Source organism: Sinohyriopsis cumingii, chromosome 3, assembly GCF_028554795.1.
Source record: "Sinohyriopsis cumingii isolate HCF-2022 chromosome 3, ASM2855479v2, whole genome shotgun sequence".
NCBI classification, from domain to species: Eukaryota; Metazoa; Mollusca; class Bivalvia; order Unionida; family Unionidae; genus Sinohyriopsis; species Sinohyriopsis cumingii.
In genome coordinates, this window is record NC_142963.1 from 32,065,938 (window position 1) to 32,091,447 (window position 25,510).

The 25,510-nt window shown below is 34.0% G+C and overlaps 1 protein-coding gene across 1 annotated transcript in view; it reads left to right on the forward strand.

Annotated features, from left to right (window-relative positions):
• Window positions 1-560: 560 nt before the first annotated feature.
• Window positions 561-25,510, forward strand: part of LOC149802641 (paladin-like) — a 105,428-nt gene continuing 80,478 nt past the window's right edge. Inside the window, exons 1-2 of the mRNA XM_089953805.1 lie at window positions 561-594; window positions 15,159-15,316. Of these exons, the coding sequence (XP_089809931.1) occupies window positions 561-594; window positions 15,159-15,316 (192 nt within the window). The remainder of the gene's footprint in view (window positions 595-15,158; window positions 15,317-25,510) is intronic.

The following is a 25,510-nucleotide window of genomic DNA, read 5'->3' on the forward strand; positions in this document are numbered from 1 at the left end:
CACATTTCTTTCCACACTAGAACTGTCAAGCCATTTGAGATTAAGGGACAAAACTTGATTTACTTATACATCATTTTATGCCCATCTAAGGTCAAGTGTATTATATTATATTATCCATCCATACATCATTTAATATTTGCTTGTCTGGCCTATAACTTGGTAACAGTTACAGAAGTCATTATGAAACTTTGCCCACATATATATCATGGCTAAATGGTGTAGCATACCAAGGTCATGCTTCCAGCCTCAAGGTTAAAGTCATTGCAAGGAAAGATGATTATATGACTTGTATCCTTGTCTGGAGTATAACTTCTGAAACATGCAAGATATTTTAATTAAACTTTTTCTAGTTATGTGATTTCTATACTTGTCAGGAATCAAATGTTTAAACCAGTGAAGATATTGAAACTGTTATATATCATGACTAGACAGTGTATCACATACTGTAACAATGCCCTCTGCCTCAAGGTCAAGGTCATACAAAGGTAACACTTTTAAACCCATGAAGATATTGAAACTATTATATATCATGACCAGACCATGTGTTGCATAGTATAACAATGCCCTCTGCCTCAAGGTCAAGGTCATATCAAGGTAAAATATGAATCATCGACCTCTAGCCATGTACAGGTTTTGACCTCTTGCCACGTACAGGTTAACTTATGAGCCATTGAAGCTATTTGAATGAAACTTTAATCTTTTATATAGTTTGACTGATCAATGTTTAGCATATTCATAGTTGTAACTCATGCACCCAAACCAAAGTAACAACAAGGTATATTATCAGTCAGTGGCTGGTTACATATTCCTTCTCTAGGCAGTCACTTTTTATCCCCTACAGATATTTGGATGAAACTTTACCCAGTCCACATGTTCTGATACAATAATAAAGACTCTTGCTGCAGTTACCTTATCTCTAGAAGTCCATAATTATACTCATGGTGTGGAAATTAGAGCTAACATCAAATGTATATATATTTTCAAGAGAGATTCCAGATGTCAGTGATCTGGCACTTGGAGTTTCCTATACCGTATGGTATTTCTTCATTGATTTTAACCAAGTAACTAAATAATATTGTATTCTGCTTTTATTTCAGTATATTCTTACATTCATTATAGAAAGTGTCACAAAAATTGTTTGGGATTATATCTACAAGGTTGATGGTCACATATCAGTAATTTAGGTCCCAGTGGCATTTTTTTCATATACTACAAAGCAAGTGTTTGTAATATAAATGGATTAAACTCTGCATACTAATATACCATATGTACTTGCTCTTAAGTCTAAGTCAAACTGCAAACAACAAAGATCCTGGTCAGCCATAGCATAATGCACTCACAGAGGGTTTATCTTACTTGTTATAATTATTATTCCTAACAAACTGCACAAACCCAGATGTTCAAGCGCATTATGTGCTGGCAGATCTGGGTCTGTGCAATTTGCAGTTAGACTCATTGTATAAGCGAGTACATACAGTATTGTCAATTGAAAATGTTTTGATTTCCATAGTTTTTAGAGTCAAGACCACGGGTAAGTTTTTTAAGGCTTATTTTGTTTCTGCTTTAAAATGGATAAATAGTAGTATACTTTTGTTTCTCAGTTTGATGGCATTTCATGTATCAGTCAATCCCAGTTTTTCTCCAAGGTCAAGGTCATTTTTTTGTCTTCACGTTTCTGCACTTTCATTATAAAGCTCTTTGAGATAGAGCCATGAAACTTAGTTACAGATCTGTCATAAAGCCCAATGTTTCATAATTACATAAATTCTTGACCTTATCATTGTAGGTTGGGGCAAAATTCCTGAAATTGTTTGTTATCTCAACATATGCCAATAAACAGTCCTGCTGTAAGTCAGTAATGTTTTGTGTAATGCATTAGAGGATGAATGTAATTTGGAGTCATCACAGACTTGCATGTTTATCAAAGATCAATCTTAGCATTGTGTGCCATAACACAGATACAGATTGTCTGGAGGATGAAAGTTATTTGTAGAAATTTAACCCTCTAAGTGCTTCACTGTAAGATTGAGTTATCATTCAAGTTACCACTTCATGGAAGCCTACATCACTTTACCTGCCACTGTGGCAGAGAAATCAAATGGGTTTGCTATCAGTACATATTTGTTTGATTTAGATCAATTGTTTTCAGGTCATTTATCAAGTGGCAGTCTGATGATATCATGTACCACACATCTTTAATATTTAAAACAAATTGATGTTAAATTAGCATTATAAAGTGTTTTATATTTGAATTACAAATGGGTGAGAATTACAGTGCTGGGTTATGTTGGCACCAAGACAAGAAATCCCATTCATTGAGTGATCTAATTTGTCTTCTTCCTTCATATATTTTCATGAGTTTACAGTTTTACCTTTATAATTTGTTTTAAAGAGATTTGAAAGATATTTTAATATATTTAAATTTAAATTTTGTATTTTATTTGTAGTACTTCTTGCTGAAAGTTATTTTGAAGGGTTTACCCTAATATGGCCTCCATTTCAGCAGAGAACTCAGTTTCAGAAGGGTTTCAGTTTCAAAATAAAATCATACAAATGATTGTTTCTCTAGATGTTGACAAAGAAGCTTTTTGAAAGCTTGGCATGTGTCAGCTGACTATATATAAGGTGGTATGGAATTCCAGAGTTTGGCTCTGGAAAAAGCAAAACTCTTCTTATAAAACTCAGAATTTGGTTTAGGTAAATATAGCTTGTTGTTTGAGATGGATCTTAGTTCATACATATGTACATTTTCAACAAATTTAACGTTACATTTAAGATAACCTGGAACCATTATCCATGTAAGGATTTATACACTAGTAAACCCTTTTAAAACTGAGTTTTCTGCCGAACTGCTAGCCATTTTAGGGTTTTATAAAGATTTTTTGATGGTGTATCTAAATAAGCATCAAGAATAACTCTAGCTGCTTTTTTTTAAAATTTCAGTAATATTTCCTGATTTTATATACCAGTATACCTACCTACGTACCTACTTACCCACTACCTACATACTTACCCCCCCACATTAATTTGTCTTCTCCTTGGCGGATACTAGACAATTAATTAAACTCATTAACTAGGGCTACATTGTCTACCTACCTACTTACCCACTACCTATCTACTTACCCCCCCCCAACACACACATTAATTTGTCTTCTCCTTGGCAGATACTAGACAATTAATTAAACTCATTAACTAGGGCTACATTGTCTACCTACCTACTTACCCCCTCCCCCCCACACACAAACATGCACACATTAATTTGTCTTCTCTGTGGCAGATACTAGACAATTAATTAAACACATGCTACATTGTCAACCTACCTACTTACCCACTACCTATCTACTTACCCCCCCCAACACACACATTAATTTGTCTTCTCCTTGGCAGATACTAGACAATTAATTAAACTCATTAACTAGGGCTACATTGTCTACCTACCTACTTACCCCCTCCCAACACACACATTAATTTGTCTTCTCCTTGGCAGATACTAGACAATTAATTAAACTTATTAACTAAGGCTACATTGTCTACCTACCTACTTACCCCCTCCCCCCCCCCACAAACACACTAATTTGTCTTCTCCATGGCAGATACTAGACAATTAAATTCATTAACTAGGGCTACATTGTCTACCTACCTACTTACCCCCTCCCCCCCACACAAACATGCACACATTAATTTGTCTTCTCCGTGGCAGATACTAGACAATTAATTAAACTTATTAACTAGGGCTACATTGTCTACCTACCTACTTACCCCCTCCCCCTCCCCCACACACACACATTAATTTGTCTTCTCCATGGCAGATACTAGACCTACCTACCTACTTACCCCCTCCCCCCCCCACACAAACATGCACACATTAATTTGTCTTCTCCGTGGCAGATACTAGACAATTAATTAAACACATGCCACATTGTCAACCTACCTACTTACCCACTACCTATCTACTTACCCCCCCCAACACACACATTAATTTGTCTTCTCCTTGGCAGATACTAGACAATTAATTAAACTCATTAACTTGGGCTACATTGTCTACTTACCTACTTACCCCCTCCCCACACACACATTAATTTGTCTTCTCCTTGGCAGATACTAGACAATTAATTAAACTCATTAACTAAGGCTACATTGTCTACCTACCTACTTACCCCCTCCCCCCCACACAAACATGCACACATTAATTTGTCTTCTCCGTGGCAGATACTAGACAATTAATTAAACACATGCTACATTGTCAACCTACCTACTTACCCACTACCTATCTACTTACCCCCCCCCCCAACACACACATTAATTTGTCTTCTCCTTGGCAGATACTAGACAATTAATTAAACTCATTAACTTGGGTTACATTGTCTACCTACCTACTTACCCCCTCCCCACACACACATTAATTTGTCTTCTCCTTGGCAGATACTAGACAATTAATTAAACTCATTAACTAGGGCTACATTGTCTACCTACCTACTTACCCCCTCCCCCCCACACACATTAATTTGTCTTCTCCATGGCAGATACTAGACAATTAATTAAACTCATTAACTAGGGCTACATTGTCTACCTACCTACTTACCCCCTCCCAACACACACATTAATTTGTCTTCTCCTTGGCAGATACTAGACAATTAATTAAACTTATTAACTAGGGCTACATTGTCTACCTACCTACTTACCCCCTCCCCCCCCCACACATTAATTTGTCTTCTCCATGGCAGATACTAGACAATTAATTAAACTCATTAACTTGGGCTACATTGTCTACCTACCTACTTACCCCCTCCCAACACACACATTAATTTGTCTTCTCCTTGGCAGATACTAGACAATTAATTAAAATTATTAACTAGGGCTACATTGTCTACCTACCTACTTACCCCCTCCCCAACACACACATTAATTTGTCTTCTCCATGGCGGATACTAGACAATTAATTAAACTCATTAACTAGGGCTACATTGTCTACCTACCTACTTACCCCCTCCCCAACACACACATTAATTTGTCTTCTCCATGGCGGATACTAGACAATTAATTAAACTCATTAACTAGGGCTACATTGTCTTCATACAAAATTCAGCTAGATTCTTTTAGTCTTTTAAAATCAAATGAGGAAACACTTTAACTTTATCAGGTAAGTTTTTAGCACACCTGCTGATAAGGCCAAGTGAACAGCAGGACAAAACTCAGGGGAGTAATTGTTTACATGAGTTTGCAGTGGAATAAATATATCTAGACTTTATACTGAAAATAAATTGTTTGTTTTGAGGTTATGGTGCAAAGTAAAATTTTATTTGTCAATGAACCATAAGATAATGTACTTTAAAAGCTATATTTAGCCACTTCTTGATTACTCTGATGTTGTCGGAAAAAACACGTATGATGGAAGCATATACAAATTATTCCCTCTACAAAAGAACTAAATATCATTGACATGAATAACAGGAAAATCTTAACAGTTAATGGAGCAAAAACATTAGTTGTAGTCTACTAACCCAAGGCTATTAAATTACCCAATGGTCTTGTAGTTTATATAATTTCAATTGGCATAATGGCTAGAAAATCTAGATACTCATCTGACATTATTTTGTGGGAAGGACTAGTGAAGATTCAGCAGGACTAGTATGTTTCTCAATCTACTAGTCCTTCTGGTGAAAATGAAATTTATATTAAATTCTAGGCCTCACTTGAGAAAAGAATCTTTGTGAAAAAAACTCAAGTTATGTACAGAATATCCAGTGTATCTGCAGCCTGTGTTTTTTGTGAGAGAGCAAGGCAACACACTTAATTTTAAGGTATTTTTCAACCAATAATATTTTGTTCCAAAAGCAAACACAGAGCTAGATAATTGTTTTTACAGTTTGTTCCAGAACAGTATTTTAAGGGAGGTAAAGGAAAGGTCAACAATAAACCCATTTCATTATCACCTGATAAATTGCATGAAAAATTACACTTACTGGTTAGTAATGGATTGTACCACATTGCATATGCCTAAAAAGAATAAAAAATAAAACTTTTGTGTAAAAGAATAAAAAATATTGTGTAAAGAATGTTGTAAATAATGTAATTTTAGCAAATTTATTATTATTATTATTATTATTATTATTATTATTATTATTATTATTATCCATGAAGTGATCTAATGCCTGACTGAGTTTGTCAACACTCTTTCAATTATATAGTGAATCAGATTTTGATCAAACTCATTGAGTAGTTTCATATCATTAAAATGTTGATTAAGTTTGACTATCAGCAAGATCTACACATTTATGAAGTGATCTTGCACCTGTTTTTACCATTTTGAAACCAAATATAGATTGCATATTGTGAACTTTGACAATCTAAATGCCCTCCAATTGACCAGTATGTGTATTATGGATACTGATATGACATACCTCGAGGTAAACTGGGAATGAAATGTGTATGCTGCTGAATGGTTTTGACTGACTATGTTGAAATCCAGGTGACCTATCAGCATCTACCAATCAATGACTGTTATCAGCAGTCATTTAGGATATGAGCAGTCCCTCATAAAAGCCAGCCAGGTAGTCACCTGTATAATGGTTGGATTTCACTTGCAGATAGGTGGGTTATGTGGTCAAATAATGAGGTAATTGTATTTAAGTAAATTACAAATGAATAAAAGAAATGAGAGTATTTATCCCAGTAAATATTGTAAACTGGGCCTAATAGCCCATTTGTTTTTCAAGAAATGAAATTGAAAAGAATGATGCTGATAGATATTATATACAGCTACTTCCATCATATTTATTTTAGTCCAAGTTGTAGGAACAATGCATTATGTAATATCATACAGCTACTTCAACCATATCTATTTTAGACCAGGCTGTGGGAACAACTCATTATGTAACATCATACAGCTACTTCCACCATATTTTTTTTAGTCCAGGCTGTGGGAACAACTCATTATGTAACATCACACAGCTACTTCCACAGTATCTATCTTAGTTCAGAGTATGGGGACAACTCATTATGTAATATCATACAGCTACTTCAACCATATCTATTTTAGACCAGGCTGTGGGAACAACTCATTATGTAACATCATACAGCTACTTCCACCATATTTTTTTTAGTCCAGGCTGTGGGAACAACTCATTATGCAATATCATACAGCTACTTCCATACCTATTTTAGTCCAGACTGTGGGAACAACTCATTATGTAACATCATACAGCTACTTCCATACCTATTTTAGTCCAGACTGTGGGAACAACTCATTATGTAACATCACACAGCTACTTCCACAGTATCTATCTTAGTTCAGACTGTGGGAACAACTCATCATGTAACATCATACAGCTACTTCCACCATATCTATTTTAGTTCAGACTGTGGGGACAACTCATTATCTAACATCATACAGCTACTTCTGCCATATCTATTTTAATCCAGGCTGTGGGGACAACTCATTATCTAACATCATACAGCTTATTCCTCCATATCTGTTTTAGTTCAGACTGTGAGAACAACTCAATATATAACATCATAAGCTACTTCCACCATATCTAAGCTGATATCTTTCACAATGGCCATAAGGGTTCAAATGACAGTTTTTATGCACAAATGTGATGCCACATCAACCTGCCTTCTAAAAAGAATAATTCATAAAACAGTTAAGTAACTATGGGAGGGAATTGTAAGTTAAGAAAGTTGAAAGGCAAATTTTAAAAACTATTCCATGATACCATAGGTAATCAGATAAGTAGAGTTGCATGACTGACATGCTTTAAGGGTATGTCTAGTACAAATACATGTATAATTATAGTGTCATAACACAGCCTAGAGTGGCAGAGTGGTCTTACCTTTTCAGCACACCCAAGTCTCACTTAAGTATGCATGGGTTCAAGTCTTGGCTTAGCTAATGTGGTTATATGACAAAGTATGCAGTTGCATCCTATAAGTTGGTTCTCTCTCCACCAAATATATTGGCCACCATGTATAATCTATCATTTGCTGAAAAATGGCATTAAAGTCACAAAACCAAATCAACATAATATCTGTTTTTTTGTCTGTCTTTGAATTCTCATAGTCAATGTTCCAGATTGGTACTACTAACTGCAATCTAGCATTTACTTCCCCAATTGTTTTTACTTGCTTGCCAACAGGAAATGTCACTTCAGCTGAAGTTACTGTTCATTCTGCTTGGTTAATGGTGCAGTGAAACATGTTAATTTCTCATTTATCTCTTGCTGATGCTGAAGGCAATAATAATCTATAACACTTCCCAAAGTGAGGATATTACTCCGAAAGAAACCATTGTAGACATGTCTAGAAGTATGCACACAAATGGAATGCAGATAATGAATGCCATGAAATCATGAGTGTCAATATGAAGGAAATGAAGAACACAAGTGCAAAAGGCAGAACAAGAAAGATAATGCCATTAGATAAACACTATAGATATATTTTATTGAATGGATGTAAAATTATGTGCATGTGTTTTTCATGCTGCCATGTCCTCAAGCATCATGGCATGATAATCTGAGGATCAGATTCTTTATGTTTCACTCCAACATGCAATTTTTCACTATGTACAAGCACAGGTGCTCAACGTGAGCTTGATGTTAAGAAAAAAAAAACAATCATCTAAAGGAAAAAAATCATACAGAGTGACAAAAATACCTTAGATTACCCCGATGACCCATTCTGACATAGGACCCTCTGTATCATAATATATAAGAGACACAGGTGCTTGATGCGAGCTTGATGTTAAGAACAAAAAAACAATCATCTAAAGGAAAAAAATCACACAGACTGACAAAAATACTTTAGATTACCCCGATGACCCGTTCTGACATAGGACCCTCTATATATTATGATATAGAAGGTCCTATGTCAGAACGGGTCATCCGGGTAATCTAAGGCATTTTTGTCACTCTGTATAATTTTTTTCCTTTAGATGATTGTTTTTTTTTCTTAACATCAAGCTCGTGTCGAGCACCTGTGGTTGTAACTGTAAATGTTTTATTGATAAAATAAATAAAATTTGCTGACAGACATTTTACAGCTAATTTTTTAATTTATTGCAGTTGCAGTTATATTTTTAATTATTGTAAGTTCAATGCTGTTGTTTAAATAGTATGCATTTTCTTTTAAACACACTTTTAAGAAGACAAGATGCAAAAGCTGTATGTTTGTTTTTCCATTTCAAATTATCAGAAATGAATTCTCTATTTCTGTTAATTGCATTTCAGATGAATGAAAATGAAAGCAATAAATTCAACATCAGAATGCATTTCTTAGACAGTAAACAAAAAGACCAGTTGGCAAGTGGAATGCAGAATGAATTGCAGATGGAATGCAACATGAATGCAGATGAAATGCAGAATGAATGCAAATGGAATGCAGAATGAATGAATGAATGCAAATGGAATGCAGATGAAATGCAGAATGAATGTAGATGAAATGTAGTTTCAGTAACATTACTAGTTTCAGGATCTCTTGTTCAGATTCATTATTTTTGCATGAACAAAATCATGGCAGGTATATGTTTGTCAGAGTTTTTGTAAAGGGGTCTTTGTTATTCAAGAAACATAAGTACTGGCCTGGAGCTTTGTCACAGTTTGCACCTCATCCAGGGGCCCCGAGTGGCCAAGTGATCTAAAGCACTCACCGTTATGGATCATTACCATCTCACCTCTCTCTGCATGGGTTCAAGTCTCAGGTTCAGCCAATGTAGGTATGTGAGAAAGCTTGCCAGTAGCTTCTTGTGGGTTTGTAGTTATTTCTGGGGTTTTCCTGGGCTCTTCCTCCACCATTTATACTGGTTGCCATGTATAGCCTATCTTGTGTTGAAAATGGCGTTAAACCCTATAACAACAACAGTTCATCCTAACTACCAGCTCTTTGTTGTGAATAGGTTAATTAAACAAATACTTATAAATTTTATCAGACTTAGTGTGTGGGTCATAAGGTCAGGCCTGCTTATGATATGGCTTTGAGTTTGTCATGCATCATCTGTCATCTATCTGGTGACAATTGTTCTTTTCAACATCTTTTCAAAAACCATTATGTTTCACCAATATTTGCCAACAACATTCAGTTTTAATAGCCATTCAGTTTGTACAAATGTTACTGATCTACCATCAAATATAAGCACTGTTAATGAAGATAGAAAAATCTTTAAATAGCTTCATTTTAAAAACCACCTGATAAAATTTGAGAAAATTTGAGAAAAAGTAGTGATGCTTATTTTACTATAATTTTCTGCAAACTGTGCTGATCCGACATCAATCATAAACTTGTAAACAACATTTAAAAAGCTGCTAAGATTTTGACCATAACCATCATGGCATGAGGGGCTTTCAAATTTGTACAAATTATACCAATCCATCTTCAGGTTTTTCCACCATTGATAAAAATACTACACCTTTAAATCACTTCTCCAAAATCACTGAACAAATGACCAAATCTGACAAAAGCATCAAGGTATAAATGCTTTAAAGTTTTTGTACAAAAGATGGGCATGAAACAGTACCACCATTACTAAAAATAGAAGAACTTTCAAACAGCAAACATTGCACATGAAACCCATGTGGGCCTGTGATCATTCACTTATCCAACATAATTTTATCCAAACAATGCAGATATGCCTCTGATACTAAAACTATAATGTCAAACAAGTTCTCCTCAAAAACTGCTGAACAGAATTTGACCAACCCTGACAGAAAGCATTCTGGAATGAAGGCTATTTAGTGTTTTTAAGAATAATGCCAGTCCATCTTTAAATATGGTCAAATATAGCCATATTACTAAAAGAAGACAAACCCTTAATTGACTTCTTCTAAAAACCCTAAGCACAATTTGACCAAATGTGACTGAAAACAGCAACACTGCATGAAGGCTACTTCAGTTTTTACTAACGCAATCTTGACTGCAGTTACTAAAACTAGAAAAGGCTTTAAAAGACTTCTTGAAAACTAGTCATCAGAAGTGAAACAAATTTCAAAGAAACTATCCTTGTACAAGGTCTTTCAAGTTTTGTACAAATGCTGTTTAGTGTCCTTCCAACATGGCTGCCATTTTAAAAATGGCCACAAATTTAGCTGTTTAAATGCTTCATGTTAACCCAGATTTTTTTACATTTGACAAGTGAATGATCCCATGGCCACTTGGGCCTCATGTGCAATGTTTGCTGAACTGGAACAGGAGTAACTTTCAAATCCACACTTCTGTTGATTTAGACACAAATTAATATCCATTCTAACTCCAGGCTTGATTTATAATATTGACCTATACATATATTTGCACTATTACCAGATGGCTTCTAATAATCACTGATTGATCATATATTGACAGTTGCATTTAAAAACAATCACAGGATGAACATTGAATATTGGCGTTTGCATGGAAAACAAATTGGTGTTAAAATGCTGAAATGGAATTGATATTAGTGTATGGATAAACCAATGAAGCCACAATGGTTTTGTTTTCATTTCAGCAGCAATCACACAAATATGTTTGTGCATTTTCTGTTATTTGCTATCAAGCACATTAATTATATTTGAATCTTCATGAGAAAATGATGAAATTAAAGGTTGGTTCATTTCCCACAAATATAATCAAGCTATCTGGATGCTAACAAGGTGTCACAAGGTCAATGGAACTGGGTGCCAGAGGCATGGTAGGTCCAAGTAATGGAGGTGCTTGAACGCCAAAATACTGTATTGTTTGTAATTTTTTATATCCTCTAATATTTCATGCCCCATCAACCAATAAAACGTATCATTAATTTTGGTCCTTAAAATTTTGGTTCAGAGATATTTTTTAATTAAAACTGTGCACATTTTAGGTATCTAAGAATGCAATTAATATTCTTTAGCCTATTATTTGTGTTCCTTACAGAATAATTAATAAAACATTATGAAAAATTACAGGCAATACAGGAATTGGCAGGGAACAGAATTTCCATGAATATATGTCACTTCTTACAAGTCTGCCATAAGGCAGAGCTTGTCATGTTACATTCTTCATACAGTAATCAATCTATCAGTTCCTTCTTTCATTTTCACACAATATCTTGAGTTGTCAGCTATCTATCATTTTAAAACATTTTACTTAGTTTGCATTTAGAGCAAAAAAGAAATCATGTAGATTTCAGGAAAGCATTTGACATGGTGGATCATGAAATCCTTTTGAAGAAACTGAAAATCTACCAATGTGATGAAAGAACAATTAGATGGTTTACTTCTTACTTAAGTGAGAGAACACAACATGTTTACATAAATAATGTTCTGTCTGAACCTGGAACAATTAGATATGGAGTACCACAATGCTCAATTCTAGGTCCATTACTATTTATACTATTTATTAATGACCTACCATTTTTACTAAGGGACTCAATATCATCTACAGATCTCTATGCAGATGACACAACATTGTCAGATATCCAAAACACAAAGCATGAACTCAAAATTTTTTACAGAATGCATTAAACAAACCAGACAACTGGTGCACATGCAATGGCATGGTGGTAAATAATGGTAAAACAAAATATTACTTATCTCAACAAGGCAAAAAACGACAAATCTTGATAGTGATGAAATATGTCTGACATGGATGGATACAAATTTGCAAATGGTCTGTCATGATAGACTACTTGGTGTTTTGGTAGATAATAACATATCATGGACTGAACATATCAAACATATCAGTGAAAAAAGGTCAATTCAAGTTTATGATTTCTCAGTAGGATCAGACATTTTCTCCCTAAAAGGCACACAATACTATTTTATAGCAGTTACATACAACCCTATTTTGACTACTGTAATACAGTATAGGGTAATTCAAATGATAAAAACATAGCAAAGCTGGCACATCTTCAAAAAAGAGCTTTTGAGCTATCAATCCAGAAAGAAAGCAAGGACAATTTAGCTGGTAAGTTAAAAATATTACCTATTAAAGACCAAATCCATTTGAGAAAAGCCAGGATATCCAAGAATATTTACAATCTCTATTCCAGTATAGGCTACCTGGCAATATTCCCCACCTGCAATCCATGTCTACCATACAGTATAAAATTCCCAAACCAAATAAGAAATTATTTTAAAAAGTTTCCAATACTCTGGAACTTTGCTCTGGAATAGTATTCCAGTTGAGATTAGAAATGCCCACTCTACTTCCTTCTCCCAAACCCAATATATCCAGTAGCTTCATAAATGCAGCTAAAATAAATAAATTCCTTTGAATGAGGGCCTCAAGGTAGAGTAGTTCTTAGCTAATTGTGGTACCCTCTTTAAATAAGGTCAATATTATTATTATTATTATTATTATTATTATTATTATTATTATTATTATTATTATTATCATTACCAATAATGTCTTGAGAAACATGCTGTAGCATGAGAGAACATTGACTAATTCAAAGCACACAACACTGGAAACATAAATATTAAGTGCAGAAATTAATATTCAAGTGCTCATGATAATTTGTTTGAATTTCTTAAATAAACAAAATACAGGAAAGGGTATTTGCATGACATGTTTTTAGCTCTACTTGCCATAGTCCATGATAGTTCTGGACTGTTGTCTTTCAGCTGTCTGGCCATAAGTAAACATTTGTTCTTGCCAGTTCTCTGAAACTACTTCAAGGATTGCCCTAAAACCTTACCCACACATTCATCCCTCTGGTTTAGTCGGTCCTAAATGAAAGTGGTGATGCCTAGACAAACAATATGGCCACCACTGCAGCCATTTCAAAAATTGCTAATCCTCATGAATGACTGGTCATATCAACATAGGGTTTCCACTAAAATACTGCTTATGTGTTTTAGTTGATCGTAAATAATATGGTACTGAACTGAGATCAAATATTACCACCACAGCAGCCATCTTGAAATTTGTTTCACTACTTATCCTGAACAGGAAGTCATATCGACATAAGGTTTTCACCAGATGACTTCTTGTGATGTCTAGTTGGGTCTAGAAGAAAATAATTTCACTTGGACATTCAATATGGCCACTATAGTGGCCATCTTGAAAGTCCTGTTAGTGCTCCTCCTCCATGTTGGTCATATCAACATGGACATTCAAAAGACTTTATAATGTCTATCTGGTAATTACATGTTTTCCCAAGACAAGAACTTGAGGACAGAGTAATTTTTGCCCATCATTTACAGTAAAGCAGAGTCTTTTCTTATCTTCCTTAAGTTTTTTTAAATTTATTCATAAATGACATTTTTATAACTTTATTTTTAATCAGTACCATATAGCCAGTATTTTGCTGACATACTGTTAAATCCAAATGCTACTTACTCTTTTGGGGAGAGGAGAGGGATTTGATAGGACTTCACTGGTATGTTTACGGGAATTTTTGCGCTGCAAGTTAAAAGTGCAGGTTACTAGTTTTATGCCCCAAATGTACATTTGTGTTACTATATTAAGACAGGGCATCCCCCAGGAAGAGCTGGATGCATCCTGTGGAGGGCAGGGCAAAGCAATTATATCCTCCTAAGTCAGGCTAGGAGTTATCAATGTTACAGTTATCAATGAACACTATTCAGGTACCTAATTTAAAAAAAAAAACAGCACTGTTTTACTTTTAAATTTACTGGTACTTGTATTTGTTTGAAATTTTATTGATTTTGTACTTGCTGCAAACCACAAATTTAAAGACAAAAGGTGAGCCATTTATTTGAATGAACTCTTTACAATTCTTTTCTTTCTTTCTGTTCTATTTATTTGAATGAATACTATATATTTTGATTATTTTTTTAATTCTGTTTATATGAATGAATACAATATATTTCCAGTCCTTTTCTATTCTATTTATTTTAATGAATACGATATTTCTATTATTTTTTCTATTCTATTTGAATGGATACTATATTTTCTATTATTTTCTTTATTCTGTCTATTTGAATGAATACAATATATTTTCATTCTTTTTCTTTGTATCTATCTTAATGAATACGTGTACTATATTTCTTTTCTTTTTCTATTCTATTTATTTGAATGGATACTATATATTTCTATATTTTATCCTATTCTATTTATTTGACTGAATACTATATATTTCTATTCTTTATTCTATTATATTTATTTGAATGAACACTACATATTTCTGTTCTTTTTCCTATTCTATTTATTTGAATGATCACTATATATTTCTGTCCTTTTTCAAACATTAGAGGATGCAAAGACACCGTTATACTTGGTTCGAAGTGACTCTGTTGCCCCAATTATCATAAAAAACTGCAGAGAAGAGTACCAGCACATTTCCTCCTTCCAGGGACCAATAAAATATGGAAGCCTGTCAGAGAACATTCCAGAACATCCTCTTGTCCAGGTATGAATATAATCATTACAGTTTCAATAGCTCCAAATGCATGAAATTTTGATTGCTTAAAGATGTTGGTGCTGCAGAAACTTGATGCAGTATTTTGCCTGGAATAAACAAGTCATTTAAGTGATGCAAAGTGTGTGTGTGTATGTGTGTGTGTGTATGTGTGTGTTTTTGATTTTTAATTTAACTATAAAAAAATTAGCAATATCACTACAATGTCTGTAGTGTGGCAGTTTATAGTGATGTCTAGTGATGGGACATCATGCTGCAGACATGTAAGCATCATGTCCCACACAGTCACATTATTCTGACACCATGCAGACCAGTCAGATTTATAGGGAATGATGCATAGTGTTGGAGTGGCTGATTTAGTAGGTGAATATTCTGAAACAAGTTTGAGTGAATCAGAAAAGTAGAAAAGCAGAGCTATATCATTTTTAGCTCACACTCACCTAGCCAAGGGTGATGTGGGCGTATGATATGGTACTGCATCTGTCATGTGTATGACAAAACCAGAGTTGAGTGATTAATTCCTCAGAATTGTTTTTAAGATAATGTATATAACACATAAAAAACAAGACTTACAGTACATCATTAGATAAATAATGACAATCATACAAAAAAATACAAAACTTTAAACTTTTCTAAAAAAACGCTGAACAGAACTGGAACAAATTGAACACACATTCACTATATGGTTTAGTTGGTCCTAAATAAAAATAGTGATGCTTATACATCCAATATGGCCACCACTACATCCATTTTGAAAATTGCTAATCCTCATGAATGGATGGTCATATCAACATGGGGTTTCCACTAAAATACTACTTATTTGTTTTAGTTGATCCTAAATGAAAGTGGTACTGAACTGAGATTCAATATGACCACCACAGCAGTCATCTTGAAAATTGTTATCACTACTTGTCCTGAACAGGTATTATCCTGGCAAAAAGGGCTTCAAATATTTTAGCAATGTTGGTCATTTTTGCAATGCCAATATGACTGTGATTACTCAAAATGGAAATAAGATTAAAGAATTTTTAGCTCTCCAGGAGACAAGGCCAAATGAATTTATTGTATTACCCAGAGTCTGTTATGCTATGTCCCTTGTGAATCCTCTCATGAAGGGATTTTGTATTTGTGAAAATTATACCAATCTGCCATCACCTATGGCCACCATTACTAAGAATATAAATCTTTCAATGACATTTTTTCAAAAACCACAGTGCAAACTTTATCCAAATTAGAGAGGAAGCCTATTGGCAATAAGAGCTTTTAATTTACTACAAAATTAGGATGATCTGCCATCAAATATGGCTGCCATTACTGAAAATAGAAAAACTTTTAAAGAAAAATTACTCAAATAATTTCATCATATTTATAGAAAACATCATGGCATGAAGGGCTATAATGTTTGTACAAATGATGCTGATTCACCATCAAATATGGCTGCTGTTACTAAAATGAGAAAAGCTTTTGAATGACATGTTCTCACAAACCGCAAAACAGAATTTAACAAACAAAGCATGATGACTTTAAGTGGTTTCAGATTTATTTAAATGATGCCAGTCTGCCATCAAGAATAGACACAGTTACTTAGAAATATAAAAAAAAAAATTGTTGGACAACTCATTTGAAAACTGTTAAAGAGAATTTAACCAAATTTAACAGAAAGCATCTGGAATTAAAGGCTTTCAGATTGATTCAAAAGGTTTCAGTATCCTATCCAATCTGGGTGCCATTACTAAAAGGTGAAAATCCTTGAAACAACTTTTTCTCAAAAACTTCCATTATTTTACCAAATTTAACAGAGAGCATTCTGGCAAGAAGACCTTTCAAATTTATACAGATGATTCTGTTTCACTATCAAATTTGGCCACTGTTACTATAAATAGAATATTTTTTATCAGTCTTCTTAAAAGCTGGTGAACAGTTTTTGAATAAATGTGACTAAAAGCATCCTACAGTGGAGGAGGGAGGGGTTTCAAGTTTGTGCAATTATTGCTGATCTGCATTTAAATGTGGCTGCTGTTTCTACAAATATTAAACAATCAGACTTTTAAGACCTGAAAAAAATTGGACTCAATTTCTTAGTAAGCATCCAAGAAAAATGGGCTTTCTGTTTTTACATGCCTGCCATATGGTGGAGTATATTTTATGCCATGATGTTGTCTGTCCATATGTCAATCTGTTTGTCACCAGTTTTGTTTTTGCACAGTAACTTGAGTTATCCACCACTTTGTTGATGGAGAGGAGGATTATGTGAAAAATTACATTTATTATTTATTGTGAGGAATTCAGCTCCTTTAAAAATAAATTATGTTTATTGTGAAGAATTTTGGTTCCTTAAAGAAAAAACTTATTCTGAAAAACATTTATGTTTAGACATATTTTGTTCCTGTATGATTTAAGATGGATTGACGAGAATATATTTTGTTCCTGTATGATTTCGGATGAATTGAAAAGGACATATTTTGTTCCTGTATGATTTAGGATGAATTGACAAGGACATATTTGTTCCTGTATGATTTAGGATGAATTGACAAGGACATATTTTGTTTCTGTCTGATTTAGGATGGATTGATAATGACATATTTGTTCCTGTATGATTTAGGATGGATTGACAAGGACATATTTTGTTCCTGAATGATTTCAGATGGATTGACGAGAATATATTTTGTTCCTGTATGATTTCGGATGAATTGAAAAGGACATATTTTGTTCCTGTATGATTTAGGATGAATTGACAAGGACATATTTTGTTCCTATATGATTTAGGATGAATTGACAAGGACATATTTTGTTCTTGTCTGATTTAGGATGGATTGTTAAGGACATATTTGTTCCTGTATGATTTAGGATGAATTGACAAGGACATATTTTTTTCCTATATGATTTAGGATGAATTGACAAGGACATATTTTGGTCCTATCTGATTTAGGATGGATTGATAATGACATATTTGTTCCTGTATGATTTAGGATGAACTGACAAGGACATATTTTTTCCTGTATGATTTAGGATGAATTGGCAAGGACATATTTTGTTCTTGTATGATATAGCATTTGTTTGTGTTCATTTGTTCATTCATTATCTTGGATCCTATTTTACCTGCCATTTATACTCTATTATATTTCAAGTCGAATTGCAAAAAACAAAGATCCTGATCTGCCATATTGTAATGTGCCTGCAGACCAGGGTATATGTTGTTTGTTCTACTGATTACTCCTAACAATCTGCACGGACCCAGATCTGCCAGTGCATTATGCAACAGTAGATCTGTGTCTGTGCAGTTTTAAGTTAGACTCAACTTATGAGCAAGTACAGACAATAAAAATAAGTTGTTTGTCAAGGAAAGTAACCTTGTATCATGGTATCACAAACAAAATTAAAGGAAAGCTACTTTCATTAAAAAACCTGATATGATAATAGAGATTATTTTTCTTTGAAATGTGATGGTAATTCTGTAATTGTTTTACATGTAAAATGAATATCTGGATGGAACATCAAATTAATCAGCTTTTCATATGGACAAGTAATTGATCACAGAGATAATGGCCTTATCTTTCAGGTAACATTCATTGGGCAATAAACAGTCCTACTGAGTTACAGTTATCAATGAACACTATTCCTAATTTACAAAAAATGGACTAACACTGAAATTCAACTTTATTGCTCAGGAAATATATTCCAAAACAAGTGATAGCAGCAATCAAAGTCTATTTTAGGTCTGTAGCACTGCAATTCAGTCTTCTATAGCAACAATCAAAGTCTGCTTCAGGTCTGTAGCACTGCAATTCAGTCTTCTATAGCAACAATCAAAGTCTATTGCAAGTCTGTAGCACTGCAATTCAGTCTTCTATAGCAACAGTCAAAGTCTATTTCAAGTCTGTATCACTGCAATTCAGTCTTCTATAGCAACAAACAAAGCCTATTTCAAGTCTGTAGCACTGCAATTCAGTCTTCTATAGCAACAATCAAAATCTATTTCAAGTCTGTATCACTGCAATTCAGTCTTCTATAGCAACAATCAAAGTCTATTTCAAGTCTGCATCACTGCAATTCAGTCTTCTATAGCAACAATCAAAGTCTGCTTCAGGTCTGTAGCACTGCAATTCAGTCTTCTATAGCAACAATCAAAGTCTGTTTCAAGTCTGTATCACTGCAATTCAGTCTTCTATAGCAATAATCAAAGTCTGCTTCAGGTCTGTAGCACTGCAATTCAGTCTTCTATAGCAACAATCAAAATCTGTTTCAAATCTGTAGCACTGCAATTCAGTCTTCTATAGCAACAATCAAAATCTATTTCAAGTCTGTATCACTGCAATTCAGTCTTCTATAGCAAGAATCAAAGTCTGCTTCAGGTCTGTAGCACTGCAATTCAGTCTTCTATAGCAACAATCAAAGTCTATTTCAAGTCTGTAGTACTGCAATTCAGTCTTCTATAGCAACAATCAAAGTCTATTTCAAGTCTGTATCACTGCAATTCAGTCTTCTATAGCAACAATCAAAGTCTGCTTCAGGTTTGTAGCACTGCAATTCAGTCTTCTATAGCAACAATCAAAGTCTATTTCAAGTCTGTAGCACTGCAATTCAGTCTTCTATAGCAACAATCAAAGTCTGTTTCAAGTCTGTATCACTGCAATTCAGTCTTCTATAGCAACAATCAAAGTCTGTTTCAGGTCTGTAGCACTGCAATTCAGTCTTCTATAGCAACAATCAAAGTCTATTCAAGTCTGTAGCACTGCAATTCAGTCTTCTATAGCAACAATCAAAGTCTGTTTCAAGTCTGTAGCACTGCAATTTAGTCTTCTATAGCAACAATCAAAATCTATTTCAAGTCGGTAGCACTGCAATTCAGTCTTCTATAGCAACAATCAGGGTCTGTTTTAAGTCTGTATCACTGCAATTCAGTCTTCTATAGCAACAATCAAAGTCTGCTTCAGGTCTGTAGCACTGCGATTCAGTCTTCTATAGCAACAATCAAAGTCTATTTCAAGTCTGTATCACTGCAATTCAGTCTTCTATAGCAACAATCAAAATCTGTTTCAAGTCTGTAGCACTGCAATTCAGTCTTCTATAGCAACAATCAAAATCTATTTCAAGTCTGTATCACTGCAATTCAGTCTTCTATAGCAAGAATCAAAGTCTGCTTCAGGTCTGTATCACTGCAATTCAGTCTTCTATAGCAACAATCAAAGTCTGTTTCAAGTCTGTATCACTGCAATTCAGTCTTCTATAGCAACAATCAAAGTCTGCTTCAGTTCTGTATCACTGCAATTCAGTCTTCTATAGCAACAATCAAAGTCTGCTTCAGTTCTGTAGCACTGCAATTCAGTCTTCTATGGCAACAATCAAAGTCTATTTCAAGTCTGTATCACTGCAATTCAGTCTTCTATAGCAACAATCAAAGTCTGTTTCAAGTCTGTATCACTGCAATTCAGTCTTCTATAGCAACAATCAAAGTCTGCTTCAGGTCTGTAGCACTGCAATTCAGTCTTCTATAGCAACAATCAAAGTCTGCTTCAGGTCTGTATCACTGCAATTCAGTCTTCTATAGCAACAATCAAACTCTGTTTTAAGTCTGTAGCACTGCAATTCAGTCTTCTATAGCAACAATCAAAGTCTATTTCAAGTCTGTAGTACTGCAATTCAGTCTTCTATAGGAACAATCAAAGTCTATTTCAAGTCTGTATCACTGCAATTCAGTCTTCTATAGCAACAATCAAAGTCTATTTCAAGTCTGTAGCACTGCAATTCAGTCTTCTATAGCAACAATCAAAGTCTGCTTCAGGTCTGTAGCACTGCAATTCAGTCTTCTATAGAAACAATCAAAGTCTGCTTCAGGTCTGTAGCACTGCAATTCAGTCTTCTATAGCAACAATCAAAGTCTGTTTTAAGTCTGTAGCACTGCAATTCAGTCTTCTATAGCAACAATCAAAGTCTGCTTCAGGTCTGTAGCACTGCAATTCAGTCTTCTATAGCAACAATCAAAGTCTATTTCAGGTCTGTAGCACTGCAATTCAGTCTTCTATAGCAACAATCAAAATCTATTTCAAGTCTGTAGCACTGCGATTCAGTCTTCTATAGCAACAATCAAAGTCTATTTCAAGTCTGTAGCACTGCAATTCAGTCTTCTATAGCAACAATCAAAGTCTATTTCAAGTCTGTAGCACTGCAATTCAGTCTTCTATAGCAACAATCAAAGTCTGTTTTAAGTCTGTAGCACTGCAATTCAGTCTTCTATAGCAACAATCAAGGTCTGCTTCAGGTCTGTAGCACTGCAATTCAGTCTTCTATAGCAACAATCAAAGTCTGCTTCAGGTCTGTATCACTGCAATTCAGTCTTCTATAGCAACAAAGTCTGTTTTAAGTCTGTAGCACTGCAATTCAATCTTCTATAGCAACAATCAAAGTCTATTTCAAAACTGTAGCACTGCAAATCAGTCTTATATAGCAACAATCAAAGTCTGTTTGAGGTCTGTAATACTGCAAATCAGTCTTCTATAGCATAGAGTGGTGATGATATTCAATTAACTATTGATCAGATATAACCATCCTCCACTGGAAATTGAGACATGCTTACAGTGTGACATAACCAGGACATCATATCAGTAGATTTCAAAATTTTGATGAATAGATTGGCTCTTTAAATCCATAGGATTTTTGTTGGCATACATTTTATGTGATTTAAGGAGAGTTATGACTCTATGATCTTAAACTAAGTAACAGAAATGAACAAAAACCATCAAGTTTTTTTTAAAATTCAACAAATGATTTATTTCCCTAGGATACAAAGTGAAATTTATAAAAAAACCCATAGTATTGTGAATTAAATCCCAAGAAGTTCTAAAAGTTCTATCACAAGTCTAAATGTATGTAGTTCCAATTGAATTCTAGTGGTATTCCAAATAAATCCCAATATTGAATGTATTGATATGCCTGTAGTCTTGAATGTGTTGATGTGACAATGGCCTGGAGTGAGGTAATGTGCTAACAGTCTTTTGATATATCACAATAATATAAGCTTAAATGTCCTTGTCTGAATTCACTATAATTCCAAATTAACTCTTTACCTCATAGAGTGTATGGCTTTATAAGCAGTTGACATACATGTACCAAAGTCACACAGTGCAGTGCACTATAAGTAGAACACCCGTTACCCATTTGGCTCCAGACACATATGTGTGCCTGTTAATTGTTATAGCAGTGTAGTATGTTATGTTCAACATCAATTCGAACCATTTTACATTTATTTAGCCATCTATTATGTGTAGAAAGAGTTAAGAATAAAATCTGATTATTATAGTTGTATAATTATTTTTCATGGAAGAATTTTTATGTGCTTTAAAATTTTAAGAGAACTCATTCACTGTCAAAACCAGTGAAGCTGAGTGACCAACCAAAGCTGCCATTTCTCATACTTGAAATGTACCAGTTCTTTGTCTAGTCTGCATCACTAAATCACCTGAATTTGATAAATTAAAAAAAAACTCATGGTTGCCTAAATCAACATCACAGCCTTTATTAAGGTTATTGAAGCTTTCATAGTCATGATTCTAATTGTCCAAACTCCAGAAAGTACTAAACAAAAACTGCAGCCTCCATTTTGGAGAGTGGAAAATCCAACCCTTTTACTTAAAATAGCAGAGTACAACTCAAGCTTGAACAGTAACCATGTGATCTGATGTAATGGTCATTTACATCAATGAATCTATTATTTAATAGGGGGTTTTCCTTGAAGGTGATGCTATGAAAATTAACTCAAAATAGCTGATGTTTACAGCAGGCATCCAAACAGGCTTCCATAAAAATGGTGTAGAGGCATCTAAACTTGCTTCCATGTGAATCAGGTGGAGGCATCCAAAGGTGCTACCATGAGAATGGGGTAGGGGTATGCAAGGCACTTAAATGAGGTAAATGGTTAAAGTTTTATCCAAGAATATTATTGAGCACTTTGTAATTCCAGTGAATAATAATTTTAATAATTCAATCCAACCAAATTAAAAACTGAACACATCAATAAGGCTGATTCTGCTTCAGATGTATAGGCAAGAATGAATAATGTTTCAAGTTAACAACATTATATAAAAAGCTAAGACATAATAATAGAGTCAGGATGTTGGTCAGTTTCATTTATAAAATATTCAAAGTTGTTAACAAGTTTAGGAATTTTCAAGTGGAAAACTGATGTCCTAGATTCAGATTCAAATAAAATGTTTACCTCCATTGATAATGATCTGAATATTTAATCTTAGAGAAATATTATAAATGTCACGGGTCAGGTGCACCATTAACTTCATTTTGGACATGGTCAGTTTAAACTAAATACAGGTGTATATAAGATATAATCATTAAGAAAAGTCACAAACAATACAAATTAAATATATATATTGGGGGTTGAAATAAAAACAAGTGCATTTTTTGACATATTATTTATTCTCTTGATATAGTCATAATACCATTAGTGTCTCCTTGAGTGCCTCTAATAATAACAGTGATGTAAATCTCATTAAATATAGCAGTTTCTGGTAAGGGTTTACATATAAGTCACAAAAATATTCAGGGTATTTGAGGAAAGATGGATCAAGTGAAGGTATTGCTAACTACTCCAAATAATGATATACATTTATTGGACTCCTGAAAAGAATGTTGACAGAAAACCATGATGAAATTTCTTGTATATTGATGGCTATGACAAACTTTTTAGTAGGGACAGGAAAGCAGGAGGTGGGCTCCATGTGTGTGTGTGTGTGTGTGTGTGTGTGTGTGTGTGTGTGTGTGTGTGTGTGTGTGTGTGTGTGTGTGTGTGTGTGTGTGTGTGTGTGTGTGTGTGTGTGTGTGTGTGTGTGTGTGTGTGTGTGTGTGTGTGTGTGTGTGTGCATGCATGCTTGCGTGTGTGCATGCATGTGTTCTTTTATTATTTTTTATTATTTATTGTGTGTGTGTGTGTGTGTGTGTATGCATTAAAACTGATAATTATGCTAAATATAATACATTTGGCTACAGTTACTCCAGGAGAAGCTAAACCATGCATAGCTGGTTTTGTGAAGAGATATCCATTGTCAAAAACTGATTCATGCACATACCTTGAGCCTCAGTTTCAAGGAATTGTACATTTTAGGTGATATAAGCAGACCTTCTCAGTCATTATGTAAAAAACAATTGGCTGAATTTTATTATATTCAAAAAGTCAAAGAAAAATAATATCCATTACTTATAGATAATTTGATACTACTCAATTTCTGAATGATCTGAAACAGATTCCTTGGAATACAATCCAAATCAATAAAGATATCGATTGTGTTTTAGGATGGATCTTTTCATGGAAACCAATTCCTTGGAATACAATCGAAATCATTAAAGATATTGATTGTGTTTTAGGATGGATCTTTTCATGGAAACAGATTCCTTGGAATACAATCCAAATTATTAAAGATATTGATTGTGTTTTAGGATGGATCTTTTCATGGAAACAGTTTCCTTGGAATACAATCCAAATCATTAAAGATATTGATTGTGTTTTAGGTACCTGGATGGATCTTTTCATGGAAACAGTAAACAAATGTGCCCCTTTAAAAACATATAGGAATAAAGAAAGACAACCAGCCAGGTTGAATCACCCTGTGAATTTTAGATGCAATAAAGCAGAGACCATAATAAATTTGTACAAAATTAAGCAGAATATAAAATTATGGAAATAAAGTTAATGATAAGTCACACTACAAAAAAGTACTGGATGAAAATGGAAATAACCTTAAGGCTATTTGGAAAGTTTTTACCAAAGTTGGTGCAGGGAACTGTAAGAGTAAAACTGAGTCTTATCATAAGGGCTGAAGGATTAAGTAAAGCATTTGAATATAGACAAATATAATTTGTTATCAGAAATAACTGAAGTAAAATATGGCTCTGTTGCTACTGATATTGAAAATCTCTTTTTAATAATATAAAAGAATTAGAAACATGAAAATTTAAAGTTTAATGTTTGTTGAAGAATCCAAAAAGTGCAAAAATAAAATCACAGATGTAATGTGACATACTTAAGTTACTAAAACCGGACTCAAGGTGAACAGTCATGTCGAAACTTTTGTCGAAAATGAAAGAACACTGCACTCCAGTCTGAAAGCATTCATGGTATTGAAATATAAAACTGAGACTGTTGAGATAGGCTCTGAAAATAATTACAACAAGGGCTAT